We start from the raw sequence: 15,065 nt of genomic DNA, 5'->3' as shown, positions 1-15,065 counted from the left end.
GAATCCGGCAATGACTGAAAGGAATGAAATGGTAGCCGCGTTCACCCGAGAGCGTTTTTGGTTCGTGCCTAAAATGACTGACCAGGTCCATGCCAAATTTCAGCACCGGTCAAATTCTTATTCAAGGACGAATTCTTGCATGTAAATTGCAACTGGTTCCGGAAGTGATTACTTTACGCATTGTTTAGTATTGAGAGATTGATTTGCGTGTGAACGCTCTCCCTAAATAGGCGGGCCAAATTTTATTTGGGCCTGATCTGAGCCAATTTGGCCCGGGCCAACTCGTCTCTGCGTGATTGCGGCTTATATCTATACCGAGAAGAGATCAGCCAGGAAAGTATGAAAATATAAAATATTGTGATAGATGTTTTCTTTAAATGGCAAGGTGATAGGGACACCCCAGCCTCTGAAAAGTCCCCCCCATAACTCTTAATAGACTATATCTACTATTTCACTCAGCACCCATTAATGAGCCTCTTCTTAGTATATTTTCTTTTTGCAAGAACTCTCTGCTGAGACTATTGCTTTGAAATATAGGCCTATTGAGTTACATAGTGAAAACTAGAAGATTACACCAATATTAAGCTTAATTGTTTTGTACCTTTTTAAGGGGATCGAAAGCTTAGTAACTTCAGCAGCCACGATGTGTTAATGCAGCCCCTATAAAATTCCAGCTTATGGCGCACGCTGAGTTTACCCCTCAAGCCTGACTAAGCTTAAGCTAAAAACTAATCGATTAAAGTAACCCTGAATACTGGATAATATTTCATTGTTATACCGACGACTGAAGAATCTACTCACCATTTGAGGCGTTTCCTCTTCCATGAAACGTTGTTTTTCCGTTGTGATTATATGCTGCAGATTGGCGTTGTATCCACCGGCCTGTTCGGAACCACCGCCGGAAAATGGATCAGAATGCGGGGTCGGTGGCGCCTGCGCGTACGGATCGGTCGGACGCGGCGTCGCCGGTTGCGAATAGCTGTCGACGCTACGCGGCGTTTGCGGAGGTTGCGCGTACGGGTCGGTGGGACTAAAGTGATCCGGCGGTGGTCGCGGCGTTTGAGGTTGTTTCGCGTACGGGTCGGTCGGCGTCGCCGGTGGCACTGGATGCGGCGTCGACGGCGACTGATTGAAATTGTCTTGGAATGGCGGCGGGGCGCCGGGCTGGTTAAACTGTTGATGAACGTGTGGCGGACCGTAATGTTCACCAGGCGCGCGACCGCCCGGGCTGCACGGCTCCGAAACCGGCGGACGCGGAAACATGTCGCTCGGTCGTGGAGTCATCGGTTGTTGGGCATACGGATCGGACGGTCTCGGCGTTCGTACTTGTTGGCCGTATGGGTCGGATATCGATCGTTGCAGTCCCATCATTCGCGGTCGCGGAGGAAACGGTGGCCGCGTCGCGCCGGGTATCTGGCCGATCTGTTCGCGCGATCCATGCATGAACGCTTCTGGCGTACGCGGATGCCCCGGTGGAAACTGGTTACCCACGTTAGGCTCGCCGGGAACAGACATCGCGCGATTGCGGAACGGATCTCCCGGCGGGCGTTGACCCATACCGGGAGGTACACGCATTCCGAATGGCGGCCGCACGCCCATTTCGCCGTGCGGCGGTCGCTGGAATGATTCTTCGGGATGTCGCGGTTGACCGATCGGTTCGGGTCTAGGCGTTCCCGGTGGCCGTGCATACGGATCCTGGGGCGTAGGCGGTCGCGGCATGCCCGCGCCGGGGAATCCTTCCGGTCGGTGCATCATACGCGGACCGACCATCGACGGGCGAATGCCGTTCTCGGGTGGCGGAGGTTGTGCCAACTGCCCCTGCGGATCGGGTCTGGGCGTCGACGGCGCCTGCGCGTACGGGTCATAAGATTGCGTCGTCGGTGGACGCGGCGTCGTAGAACCAGCCGGAGGTGGACCCATCGTAAACGAATCTCCGCCTTCGCTCCAAGTGCTCGGACTAGTTCCCATGGGAGGACTGGAGCTCGTCGTAACAGTCCCGCATATAGAAGTCGGTGTTTGACCATCAGGGGTAATAGCACCCGTGTTTTCAGCACCAACACTTCCTGTAAATCACCAAAAAACCTGATTAATCAACTAACACCAAATTGTACTTTCTACAGCAGTCAAATATCAAAATACAAGATCGCACTGATTTGAAAATAGTCAAAAGCTGATTATTGTATAACACCAATGTTTAGCAGTGTCTCTACGGGGAGTCGTTGAAATGAATACACATTAACTACAACTAGTGGCATCGTGAAGATGCAAGACAGAAGAAATGTCTTAATAACACACAATTCAGGCTGCCAAATCTTCACTCTATGAAATCAAGTATCTGAGAAGACATTGCAAGCTCGACAGCCAACTGCTATCATAGATATGCAGTAACCCTCAGTATCATCAAAGGTAAGTGGTCTCAGAAGAAGTGAACAGACACAGTATGTATGACATGTACAAATGCTTGAGTTAGTAAGTGTTGAGTCCCATTTTCAAATATTTTTCTGTCCCTAAGTGGGAATTTTTCAAGTTGGAAACTGGCCTAAGTTTTCGTATTATTGCCGACGTTCATCACGCTACCTTATTCCGGCTATTGAACCGAACAGGCTTAAATAGGTCGAGATACAAGCCAACAAATATGGTACCAAGATTGAGCTCTACCTCATCTTGTAATTTTCATTCACAGGCTTGCAAATCAGATTTTCTCACAGTTGTATACATCAGGTTGCTCAAAAGTTGGTAAGAGTTAACAAATGGATAGTTGACATAGTGACACTTTATAAGTTCATCGCTTCTATGGTATCTATCTGCCGGTTATCTTTAATTAGCTTTTGAGCAACTGGCCCCAGACCTTTACACACAGCTTCACTGTTATTCATTGATCGAACCGGATTTGAACTCGACATACCTGGACTGTTGAGGCGCTCGCCGAGAGGCATTTGGACTTGTAACTGTTGTTGTCGTAACGCCTGGAAATGTTTCCATTGTCGTTCTTGCTCTTGTTCGCGTAACATTTTCTGTTCGCGTTGAAAACGCTCGTCGGCGGACATTTTCTGCCTCGGCGGTGGTGGAGGCGGCGGCATGACCTGGACGCATGCGGCTTTCTGCGATTTCTGCATGCGGTTGCTAGCCCTGTTCTCACGAGCTTTAGCCTAAGAAAACATGTCGAAAGTACGGGTTGAAGTTTATGCTCATTTGAGGCAATGTCCTCGGTGAAATCTAAGACAAGGGAGATGATGAAGAGGCGAGATATAAACAACCACAGGCAACAATGGTTCTCGGGCTCAGGCGCGAATCTGGAACTCCGATATTACTATTCCTTAGTTTGCTTTGCATTTTTGATACGTTGTATCTAGGACCAATAGCTAAATTTTTTCAAGACAACTTTTAGAAATTTGACCCCGTTCCTCAGTAATGAAGTCATCAGCAAGGTCATGTCACTGAGAAAACTGAGTTTTTAATGCCTACATCTGCCACTAGGTGGCGCCCTGGGTCCGTTCTTTGCACTGCATAACTAGACCCCCATACTAACATCGTACCCAAGTTTCATCAAGATCGATCCACTATCAACAAAGCTTAGTTGCTGAAAGTCACATTACACGCGGAGACACATACACAGAGACACAGGCAGAACGAAAATAAGGGTCTCACAAAGCAAGTCCAAAAACCAATAATACGAGAATATCTTCCACACTCACCAGATACGGCGCTCTTTGTTCAGTCGGAACTCGTCTCCATATTTTCGCGATTTGTTTCGCTCGTTCGCTCCATTCGGGATATTCGATTTTCAGCTCGGGATGATTGATATTGGCGTACAGAACGGGCGATATCGTCGCCTGGTCGCCGAACGGCTCATCTTTCTCCCACTTCATTATGTTACGTTTGTTGTATGACAGAGTTTCCGTTTCGGTTTCCTCGACTTGTTGCCACATCGGCGGAGTCATCGGTTCGGGGAAATTCGGGCTGAATTGCGGGCTGCGGAAAGAAGAGTACTAATTCATGTTTTTGGTCAATAAAAATGGATGTCCAGTAAAGAAAGGCATTCATGTGCCAGTCATTCCTAATATCATCAAAATCAATGGATAAGGCTAACGCATTAGGAAGTACTCCGCTAGCAGTTTCTTTACCAGCTGTTTGCTGTTTTGATTTGACGGAATGTAGAAAGAACATGAGAACTAATCTATATTTTTGGTAGCTAAGAACGGATGTCCAGTAAACAAACGGATTCATGTGCCAGTTAAATGAGGGAGGACGGAATGTACAAAGCCCCAGGCAGTGAGTTTGAGGCTCCATTACCTCGATACTTTTGAAAAATCAGGTTCCGTCGAAAAACATTCTTCAGACTTCTGGGAGCGAAAATTGGATATAGCTAGTAAAGTTCATTACCCATTAATACACCGCACAGCGGTGTGGACGCACTGAGAGGCTTAATTCGGATACACGTACCTCGATAGTTCAGCCGGAGTGTGATAAGGCGACGGCGGTGGCAGGTTGTAGGGGCTCAAACTGGTAGGCGGTTGCGGCCGCGTCGGGCCTGGCATTCCACCGGGACCGGGAGGACCCGACGGGCCCGGCATCGCGGACGAAGACGGTCCGGCCATCGATGGTAGCGGATGCGGAAGATGAAAGCCCGAACTCGCTGGCGGCGGAGGCGGCGTAGGAGCCGGCTGCGAAGTTTCGGCACCAGTCGGCGTTTGATGGCGGTGGTCGTTATTACTCAAAACGCCGATGATATCCTCGACGGTTTTGCTGTCGATCTGAGTTAATCCTTGAAATCCTGAAACGATCAATAATTCAACGATGAATGCGTACTATCCTACCGGTAAGACGAAACAACCGAGAAACATATTAGATACGTTAACTAGATCAACCCGAATTGACAAGCTTCTAGTCAACCAGTCATTCCAAATGTCATCAAAATCATTCAATAAGGCTACCCCATGATCGGGCATTAGGCAGTACTCCACTAGCAGGTTTTTATCAGCTGTTTGCTGTTCTGATTTGATGGAATTGACACATTTAGCACCCAGAAAGACACAGTACCTCAAGTCAATGTTATATACACATTAGTGAATTCTGAAGAACTGCTGTTGCCAAATATTAGATAACTCTAAGTAGCAAATGAGAGGGATCGCAGTAGCAACGAACTCGACGACTTAAACCAGAGCTATAACCGTACCAGCCCACTCCGCAATCAAATGGCTGACTACTAATAAGATTCAATCAGCGGCACGAATGTGTTAAATATATTCGTAATTTAATCTACCTACTCAAAACTTGACAGGCACGATAACTTACCTTCAGTGAGCATTTTATCGACGTCCAGATTTTTATCGACATCGATATTGGGACTTAGTATTTGTTCAAATGTTTCGGCTAATGTATCTTTCGGTCCTTCCTTTTCATCGCCGTGTACGGGTTCATCCATTTCTAAAATTACACCAAGAAATACGATGAAATCATTTCTTGTGGACATATGCTCAGTGCAAAAGCTATCTGGAAACCATAGCATTTAAATTCTCACAAATTTGTATCATGGCAAAAAAGCTAAGCATACAGCTGGCCTAAAAACATATTTTCAGAGTGGCTTTTATTTGACTTGCTGATTCCCTGACTATTCCCTGACATGCGCGTTGTTTTCCCTTACTGATCTTCTAAGAACTTAATCAATTAACACAGTCAAATTTGTAAGACATAGACATGGAAACTGTGATCTAGCAATCTCATCAATTTCATTGACTTTTCCCTGATTTCGAGCTATTTTACAAAAATTTCCCGACTTTTTAAATGAAATTCGCCATGACTGGAAATGTATTTCAATAAGTAATCGTCTTCACTACCTGTGCCATCTTTAGATAGCTCATCACCGAGCATTCCCAACAGTTCGTCATCGTGAGGGAGATCACTTGGCATCAACAAATCACTGGGCAACAGGTCCTTCAAGTCACCATCGTCTATAGAAATGTGAGGAAAAGGAAAAGCATAAGTGAGGAAAAGCAGGAAATACATTATCACTTACAACCTCCTGCTTAAAGGTAAGCCTTTCAAACCAGCCTGTATACAAATTGACCTTTGGAAATTATCAAATGCTCAATAATTTTTCGTTTTTAATCTCTGATTCTAGTAGTTCTAAAACTAAGATAATAATATGTGTCTTATATAGCGCTAAATCCAGCCAGGCTGCTCAGAGCGCTTTACATTTTTCGATATTATTACCCCGGCCAATTTTATACTCTAACATGTATCAGTCATCTCTCCCTGGGGAGAAGTAACACCGAGCTGCTATCAAACGCTCAGGAGTCATCTATCAGGCCAGGTACCCATTTACTCCTGGGTGGAGAGAGGCAATGAGGATAAGTGTCTTGCCCGAGGACACTACGGCAATGTACGGGGTTCGAACCCACGACCTGGCTTCTCAGAATCGAACGCTCTAACCGCTCGGCCACACCGCTCCACAGATAGGTAATGAAATATTTCCGGGAACTTCGAACCGCAAGAAACGAACCTAGATTATGCATGTCCTCGTGGTGATCTTGCGTTTGTTGCGACGTCAGACGTTTAGGAGACGGAATGAACGTGAACGTGTCCGATTTATCGGTTTTCAACGGCGACAAATCGTCCTGATCGTCTTCGGACGCGATACTGATCGCGTCTGCATCCTTCGTCACCGCTTTTTCATCCATCAAATCATTACCGAAAAATGCCTCCTAAAAATGAAAATTTTAACGTTTACAAAATTAATCTTAAGATCAATGAACCAATAGTTTATCAAGGTGCAGTAAAGTCTGCTAGGGTATGACCCTGTGGTGTGGGTTGTAAAAAATTTGTCAACAGGATATTTCCACAATGATCCAAACCTCAATTTTACATTCATTTAAATTCAAGCATGATTAGCATCGGTAGACGCTTTTTTGCCTACAAAAGAGGTCGACGATATGACTACAAATGACATAATTGCTGTATTCGAAAAGAGCACATAGGGGGGTCATTTTCCCTGATGTTTTCCAAGTCATCACATAAAATTCCCTGAGTGAATCGGAGAAATCTGTAGGTTTCAAATGTAACAATTCATTCATTTTCCATTGAATCAACTACTGATAAAGAAACACCTGGTCAATAGCATCATCCTAATTTCCTGCATTTTCCTGGTATTTGGTAAAATTTGTCAAATTCCCTGAGTTTGCCCCAATTTTTTTTCTAAATATTCCTGATTCCCTGAGTCTTCCAGGTTTCCCAGGTCAGTGACCACCCTGGGCCTGCTCTTTAATGCCGCTTACAAGCGGAACCCATTTTCAAAGCGAAAGAAATGTTCAGAGGCACGCGAAAGTTGTGAACAACATATAACGAATGGAAGGGCAAATCTTACTGTCAAATAAACCGGATAATTATCCTCCAGAGTCTTTTTCTCTTTTTTCTTCACCGGTCGTCGACCTTTGCGTTTTTTCTCGCCCTCCCCGGGGAAGAAGTCGCATTCTCCGACCGTCGACGTCGAAGCTATCGGGAATTTCGACATCATGTTTCGACGGAACATGCTTCGACCGGCTCCGCGCGACCTCGCGAAGAAGCCCCCGATACCTGGTTTGATCGGGCGGCGTTTTTGTCGTTTTTTAACGCCGCCTTCTATCGCGGGTGCCCCGTCGGTTGTTTTCACCAGAGGTTCGCCATCGACACCAATTAGACTGGCCTCTTCTTCCGGAATTTTAGCCATTTCTTCAGCATCCATATCTATTGAAATATCCATACCAAATCAAAATAAGGAAATTTCTAGTTAATTAAGGATATGCCTTTCGAAACCAGTTAAAAAAGGTCAACCTGAAACCTATTGAATCAGAATAATTAAGACCGGACCCAGTCATCAGTTGTTAGATTTGACTCTCTAATTTTTCATTTCCAATACTTTGATTTATTGAGTCGAATTTCAAACCACAACTATGGCCCTCAGGGAAAATCTCAAACTTAAGCCATCAGGACCCAGTTCCACAGTTGTAATTTAAGATTTGACTCCGAGTTAAAACATCGAAAATGAACTAATCTTAACTCAGAGTTAACTCGAACTCACAACTGAGGAACTCGATCCAAACTGGCATTGGTATATCATGAAATTACAAAAAGGTCATGAGTACCATACCTGTTTTAAGAAGCTCGTCGGTGTCATCGATCTCGAATGAACCTTCGCGGTCGCTGACTGACAGCAGACGGCTGATCTGCGGATGCTGTTGAATCGACATGTCGGTGCTGGCCGTGCGGCGTTGCTTGCGACGTTTTTTCGGCGATTCCATCATCAACTCCTTCATCATTCCTAAACCGTCTTCCGACAACAGAACGCCGTCGATCATGAAATGCGGCCGCGGCGGCAGCTCAGGTTCTCGCATCAGCGGAGGAGACGGCATTATCGGCTCCGGCGACGGAAGAGGTGACGGCATGGGCACTAATCAAATAACATAAGACAGTTCACATGATTATCTGATCATAAAATTCTACCCATTTGGCATAAGTGTCTAAAAATTGATTCAACAGGGTGGCCACTTATATTTGACTGGCTATTTCCCTGAATGTAACAATAATAATATGTATCTTATATAACGCAAAAATCCAGCCAAGCTGCTCAGAGCGCTTTACATTTTCGGTATTATTACCCCGGCCAATTTTATTATACTCTAACATGTATCAGTCATCTCTCCCTCGGGAGAAGTAACACCGAGCTGCTAACAAGCGCTCAGGAGTCATCTATCAGGCTAGGTACCCATTTAATCCTGGGTGGAGACAGGCAATGAAGATAAGTGTCTTGCCCGAGGACACTACGGCATTGTACAGGGTTCGAACCCACGACCTGGCTTCCCAGAGCCGAACGCTCTAACCACTCGGCCAAACCGATCCACTGTACACATGTACATTGTCTTCCCTGACTTGATCGGCTAAGAATCCAATCAATTAACACAGTCAAATATGCAATACATAGACGGAAACAGATTTTAAACACGATCGAACAATCTCAACAAATTTCCCTGATTTTGAGCTTATCTACAAATTTCCCCAACTATTCCCTGACTTTTCCCTGTTTTGTAGGTAAATGGCCACCATGTCATTTTACTTCTTACAATTTCTCACTCTAAGTATATTGCAGGAGGATTAAAAAAAATGAATTAAATTGTGAAACTCAATTTAATAGTGGATTGATATTATTGTAGACCCATTATCATTGACAGAAAAGTGCACATATTGGTATGTATGAACTTACATGGTCCCATAGCACCGGTCTTCGGACGACAAAACAAACACTGATAACCGAATTCAGACGCCTTTTCGGCATCTTCCTCTGTTTTCAATCCATCGCATATAGCATGTAACCATCTGAAAGTTTTTTGAGTCAAGATAATCATTTTAGACGATAACTTTCAATGAATCTATGTACGTAAAATAATAGGGAATTTCTTTCTCATTACATGGAAGAACCGATGATGAAATATCTATAATGTCTGGCATGCTTTTATGATCTTAAGTTAATTTTTGCCATATTAAGCCTTGACGATCATAAATTGGATTAATGGTGAGAATGGATCGAATATCAGAATGGGGGCCAAGGCAGCCAATTAATACGTACGTATCTCCATCAAACCTACATTATCAAATGTATTGCGAAAAGTCAAAACAAATAATTCATCTGGAGTTGAACGTACCTGTCGCATTGAATGCACTGAATGATGAGTTCCTCGTCTCTGTATTGCCTATAGCATGCTGGACATGAATAATAACTAGCACACGGGCCGCATTGCGAATAGTTGTTCTGCCACTGGCAAGCGAATCCCGGATCTGTGGTCGCACAAGTCGTGCAAATGGCGCACCTAATCGCACGTAAATAACAGATTATCAATTGAGTAAAACGGGGTGATCAGGGTGGCCTATGAGTTGCTTTTTCCTCGACTTTTTCCTGACTATTCCCTGACATGCACATTGTTTACCCTGACTTATCTTTTGAATTAATAAATTCTCGATTTTAAAATTAATTAACTTTAATTGAAATTTAATTTTTACATGGTGTGTTTTTATCTTATTTTCCCGACTCGGATATACGAGACAAATACATATAGCGTGGTTTGATTTTGTACACGATCTAGCCGTCACAACAGATTTCGCAGACTTTTCCCTGATTTCCAGGTAAGTTCATTTTTCTTAAGTTTCATTATTCTTAGCGCAGGATTTAATATTATCACGACTGAAAAGCTTCCGCTACTTACCATTTACACTTCCAGGTGCCCTTCGGAACGTGATCGAGGGGCGGATCGAGACAGTAAATGTGATAACTGATATCGCATTCGTCGCACAACAGCAGACGACTTTCATCGTGAGGTTTACCACAACCTTCGCACACCGTACAATCTAAACAACGCCATCCCTTCTCTAGTATCACTTTAGTCACCTAGCGGTAGTAAATTCGAAACTTGAGAAAGGAATTACGTTATGAATTTTCAGACCACACAACCTGATAATATCTGTAATTGTTATAGTTTTCACCAAAATCTAGCATAATCGGACATCGAAAATAGTACTGGGATAGCTTTAATTTGAGATAAACTAGATTATCATTCTGATTTTGAGAATATTTTGATCTCTTTAGTATTAGTTGAGCACTTAAAAAGAAGAGAAACTACTCTGAGACAGTGGTCGTAGTCAGGTTTGAGATACTTACTTTGATATTTGCGCAGTAGGGATGATAACATTGCCCGCATTGAACGCAAACGATCAAACGCGATTCTTCATCTCGACCGTACGCACCGCAGGCCATACACATATCCTAGACATAACGTAAAACTAATAACTCATTTAACTAGTACGGATTACTTTCGTAAAGTGCACGCGGTTCGAGCCCTATTGCTCTTTGCATAATGTATAGCTGAATTATTCATATTACTAATCAAAAATGCTGGTTCCATCAACTACTTTATATACGAAGAAAAAGCTACGAATATAACTAGAAATCAGCCCGGCACAAAACGAAATGACAATAATGCAGTATTTTCAATCAACTTTTGATTCAACCGATGTGAAAAGTTGATTTGATTTTTAAATCGAAATGTAGAAGAAATTGAAGAACGCGAACAACGAACTACTACTAGTAAACTCTAGCATGCCACAGTCGGACTAGCGGTTACCTACTGAGCAAATGGAAATACCAAATGTGATGGTTTTAATTTTTAACGAAAATGGCGACATTAACTCCTCTCATGTCTATCTATAAGTTTTCTGCCAAATCTGGTATAATTCTAATTGTTTAGTGTTTTCGCGATTAATTACGGCTTTATATTTCTTCGCATACCTGTTCCAACACGAACTGATCCGTTGTTTTACAAAGCACGACGGTTGAATGATGGTCGTCATCATCGTCTTTATCTTTACTAGTACCCTATAAACACACACACACACACACACACACGTGAAAACAAAATCGATTTACTCAGAAAATACATGTCAGGTCTAACTAAAGCCTTCGTTAATTCGAGCCGATAACCCGAGAGCTATAATATTGTAAATCAATTCATGGATGAAGAATATTTTCACATTATAGATTAAGGCAGACGACTTAATTCAGATGACTTTGCACTGTTGAACTGAATCCGGTTGATGAGAAATCTCTATCGAACATATATTGGAAAATTTTTTTAGATTAACACAATTTTACATCAACTTGCAATATCATCAAAATCTCGAAAAGTACTCACGACATGCGATTTCTTCAGCTTCGGCCCACGTCTTTTCGGAATCGAAATCGAAGGACGGTGTTTCTTTCCGGCAGCGCCGAGGCGATTCTGTAGGAGAAAAACAAGCGCGCGTTATCAGGTATTTTCTAAGTTACTCAATCCTCAATCGCGATAAGATAACAAAGTTTGCACAGCTGTAACGTGGAATCATTCGCTATGGTGGACTACCCCTGTGACAGAGCCAATTGTAAGCCCTAACCCTAGACAATCCGTTTGAAAAGTTACTACTCTATTTCATGTGACAATGACCTATTATCGCTCAGATATCAGTGGGAAATTTCATTGTTCCAGCCGAGATCTGGGGCACGTGGAGTTTACTGTTATATTACCTATCATCTCGATACAGTCACTAACATCATAGAAATCATTTCAGATAACGAAAATGCGGCCATATTCATACATTCGTTTTTAGATGTTTTGCTAAGTATCATCAGGGCGCCCACTTTTATTCGAATAACATGTAAATTTTTCCCCGTTTTAGATCTGCTAAGAATTCAATCAATTAACACAGTCAGATATGTAAGACATTGACAGAAACTATTTCATCTTAAGCACGATCAAGTAATCTCGACAAATTTCCCTGACTTTTTTCCCTGGCTTATTTACAAAATTCCCTAACTATTCCATGATTTTTAAAGAAAACAAATTGCCAGACTTTTCCCCTAATTTCTAAGGTAAGCGGCCACCCTGATAATAACATAACCCGAGTCATCGTAAAGAACGCCGTACCTTCGGTCGACCGGCAGCCAATCGTTTCTTCGCGGCTATCATTGGCGGTTTGCCTTTACCCGGGCCGCATCTGACGTCCGCGCCTGACAACAACGCCGTCAAGCGAGGCGCGATTTGACTGGCCGATTGTTGATTGGGATTATCGACGTCCATCATCGCCGCGACAGCGTCGCCGTAGAACGCAGACGATGCTGGATCTTGAACGGCCGCCTGACCGCCGGGCATAATAGCCGGAAACAAGTTCGAACCCTCGCCTTCCGTTTCCTCGATCGTTCGCGGACTCTCGGTGGCGTCCTCCTGAATTTTTAAGATATTCAGACAAATTCAGAAAAGATAGAATTCGTGGAAAATTTTACAATCAGACAATACAGAACAATGTGAATGCATGCCAAAAATTCAACTCCTTCACCTCCTTGGTCTACATAATTTCTCGATCTCAAATTTGACATTTTCAATTTCAAGACCGGGCTATGGCCTGTGCACGATAAAGATAACGATTCCCAGACTCATGTTAATTTTGGAACACGTTTTAGTTTGGATGAAATCATTTATCGAGTTACCGGAAAATTCACAAAATTTTGGTTGAGCTATACTAATAAATATCATAAAGCAACGGAACTTGGAAATGGAAAATATCGAACAATTTGGTGGCAGTTTCACACTGATCAGTACAAATGCAGGCCCGCAAACTAGAAATACAGGACGGAAATAGGGAAATTAAGTAACTTACCGGGCAGTGGGCTATACAGATGGGACAAATATAACTAGCTTGTTGTTCGTATGCCCCTCCTGGATCGCAGGTCGGATGAACGTACCTACGACAAAAGTTTGAAAAATGACAATTCGAAAATAACTAACAATTTGCACGACGGTTACCTAGTGGACCAATCTTAACAAGACTTACTTGCGACACCGATGACAGTGCAGCATCGATTTCGACTGGAGCAGATGACGATATGCCTTCCCGCACAGCGGACAGGTGGCGCCTTTGTTACGTTGTTGGTAGCAGACATCGCAGACGGAATAGTTGAGATGCCATCGCGCGCTGTTACTCGTGCCCGGTACTTTCGTGCCGCAGTCGCCGCAATATCGACAACTCTACAGATAAAATATGTTGCACAATCGGTATCAATATGTCAAGCAATATTATATAAACAATCCTACATCGCATAAATCTAAAGAGTTATTTTGTACAACTGGCGTGAAATTAAAAAACCTCATTTCATATATACAGAAATGTTTAAGATACTTTAATACCTAAGTGCATAAATGCCAGATAATGCACTTGTTGCATATATATGTCCATCAATTGTATGTACTGTCAATTTTCATTGTATGTTATTTGTATAATAATGTATCTTGTAACTGGCTTTTGCTCTTCGCAAATTTGTAAATTTTGTGAGCAATAAATCTATCTATCTATCTATCATAAACAGCTCGCTGGGTTAATTTAGTCTCAACAGGGTCTCCACAGATTAGTCATTCCTGGTTATAAGGAGACTTCTAGGAGTTTTATCCGAAGGAGGAAATTTAAAATTTCGAGGAAGTCTGTGCATTACTTCCATATCCCAATTACTATAGACTCCTCTAAAATCCTTACTGTTTATCTTGGTAAACTGTTAATTTGGTGGTTTTTGTAAGCAAGTGTATCCGTTACACTACTAACCTCCGTTTCTGATTAGATGACTGCTTAATTGGGTAAAGAAAAAAATCCTGGTCCCAACTGTACCGATCCAATTAAGGGGTAGTCTACTGTGCAACTACAAACATTTCTAATTGCCTATTACTCAAAGAATTGAAGGAGATTTTGAAGGAGTTTTGTGCATTTTGCTCAAATCAAATGAGTTTCAAGCACCTTTAAAAGCATTTTCAGTTTAGAAGGAGTCTTTAAGGAATTCGCAAGGACCCTGTTTAACTACGAATTATTGAAATAAACAACTGCACCTTGCATTTCCAGCCATTCTTCGGGATCGTTGTCATCGGCGGGCGTAGGCAGTACGTGTGGTAACCTTTGTCGCACGTGTCGCAGACGAGCATCTTATTGTCGTCGCCGGGCTGTCGGCAAGTCTGACAGATTTTACATTCGGGACACTGCCAGCCGGCGCGCACGACCGGGTTCACCTCGACGGGCGGGTCGAGGCAGTTGCCGTGGTAGTGCTGGCCGCAGCTCGTACAGAACAGTTGTTCGGAGATGTTGCCGGCGGTATCGCATACAACGCACAACGCTTCCATTTTACCTGCAGAGTATGAATAAATCATTTAAAACCCTTTCAATACTGACTAATTGTAACGTTAAAGTGATGAAGATAATTTGAAGATTTCGAAAAAGTTCACCCCATTGCTCTTGTTGTATAAAGGGGCATACTGCGATATGTTGTAAGTTACTTATATTTCACTGAAGGCCTATTTGACGTGGATTATTATCATTTAACAGATATTCTCTATCTACTAATTATATCAATACACTACGGTACAGTGTACTAGCAAAGCTCATTATCAATATATAGCTGTGCGGTATATATGCACTGAATGTCTTTGTGCGCTAACAGTTTCAGGACAATTGCCTCGCTTTTTTTCTTACCA

General features: G+C 43.1%; 1 protein-coding gene across 1 annotated transcript in view; it reads right to left on the bottom strand.

Moving 5' to 3' along the window:
- LOC141907717 (uncharacterized) overlaps positions 1 to 15,065 on the bottom strand; it is a 68,302-nt gene that overhangs the window by 47,382 nt on the left and 5,855 nt on the right. The window contains exons 7-25 of the mRNA XM_074797454.1: positions 14,427 to 14,719; positions 13,387 to 13,580; positions 13,213 to 13,297; positions 12,483 to 12,779; positions 11,715 to 11,801; positions 11,312 to 11,398; positions 10,685 to 10,789; positions 10,233 to 10,414; positions 9,675 to 9,839; positions 9,236 to 9,348; positions 8,126 to 8,425; positions 7,364 to 7,722; positions 6,503 to 6,704; positions 5,838 to 5,951; positions 5,296 to 5,427; positions 4,444 to 4,765; positions 3,696 to 3,972; positions 2,906 to 3,149; positions 802 to 2,063 (exon numbers count right to left, since the gene is read on the bottom strand). Of these exons, the coding sequence (XP_074653555.1) occupies positions 802 to 2,063; positions 2,906 to 3,149; positions 3,696 to 3,972; positions 4,444 to 4,765; positions 5,296 to 5,427; positions 5,838 to 5,951; positions 6,503 to 6,704; positions 7,364 to 7,722; positions 8,126 to 8,425; positions 9,236 to 9,348; positions 9,675 to 9,839; positions 10,233 to 10,414; positions 10,685 to 10,789; positions 11,312 to 11,398; positions 11,715 to 11,801; positions 12,483 to 12,779; positions 13,213 to 13,297; positions 13,387 to 13,580; positions 14,427 to 14,719 (4,820 nt within the window). The remainder of the gene's footprint in view (positions 1 to 801; positions 2,064 to 2,905; positions 3,150 to 3,695; positions 3,973 to 4,443; positions 4,766 to 5,295; positions 5,428 to 5,837; positions 5,952 to 6,502; positions 6,705 to 7,363; positions 7,723 to 8,125; positions 8,426 to 9,235; positions 9,349 to 9,674; positions 9,840 to 10,232; positions 10,415 to 10,684; positions 10,790 to 11,311; positions 11,399 to 11,714; positions 11,802 to 12,482; positions 12,780 to 13,212; positions 13,298 to 13,386; positions 13,581 to 14,426; positions 14,720 to 15,065) is intronic.

Source organism: Tubulanus polymorphus, chromosome 6 (assembly GCF_964204645.1).
Source record: "Tubulanus polymorphus chromosome 6, tnTubPoly1.2, whole genome shotgun sequence".
Classification (NCBI taxonomy): domain Eukaryota; kingdom Metazoa; phylum Nemertea; class Palaeonemertea; order Tubulaniformes; family Tubulanidae; genus Tubulanus; species Tubulanus polymorphus.
This window is presented reverse-complemented; position numbering and strand designations above follow the sequence as displayed.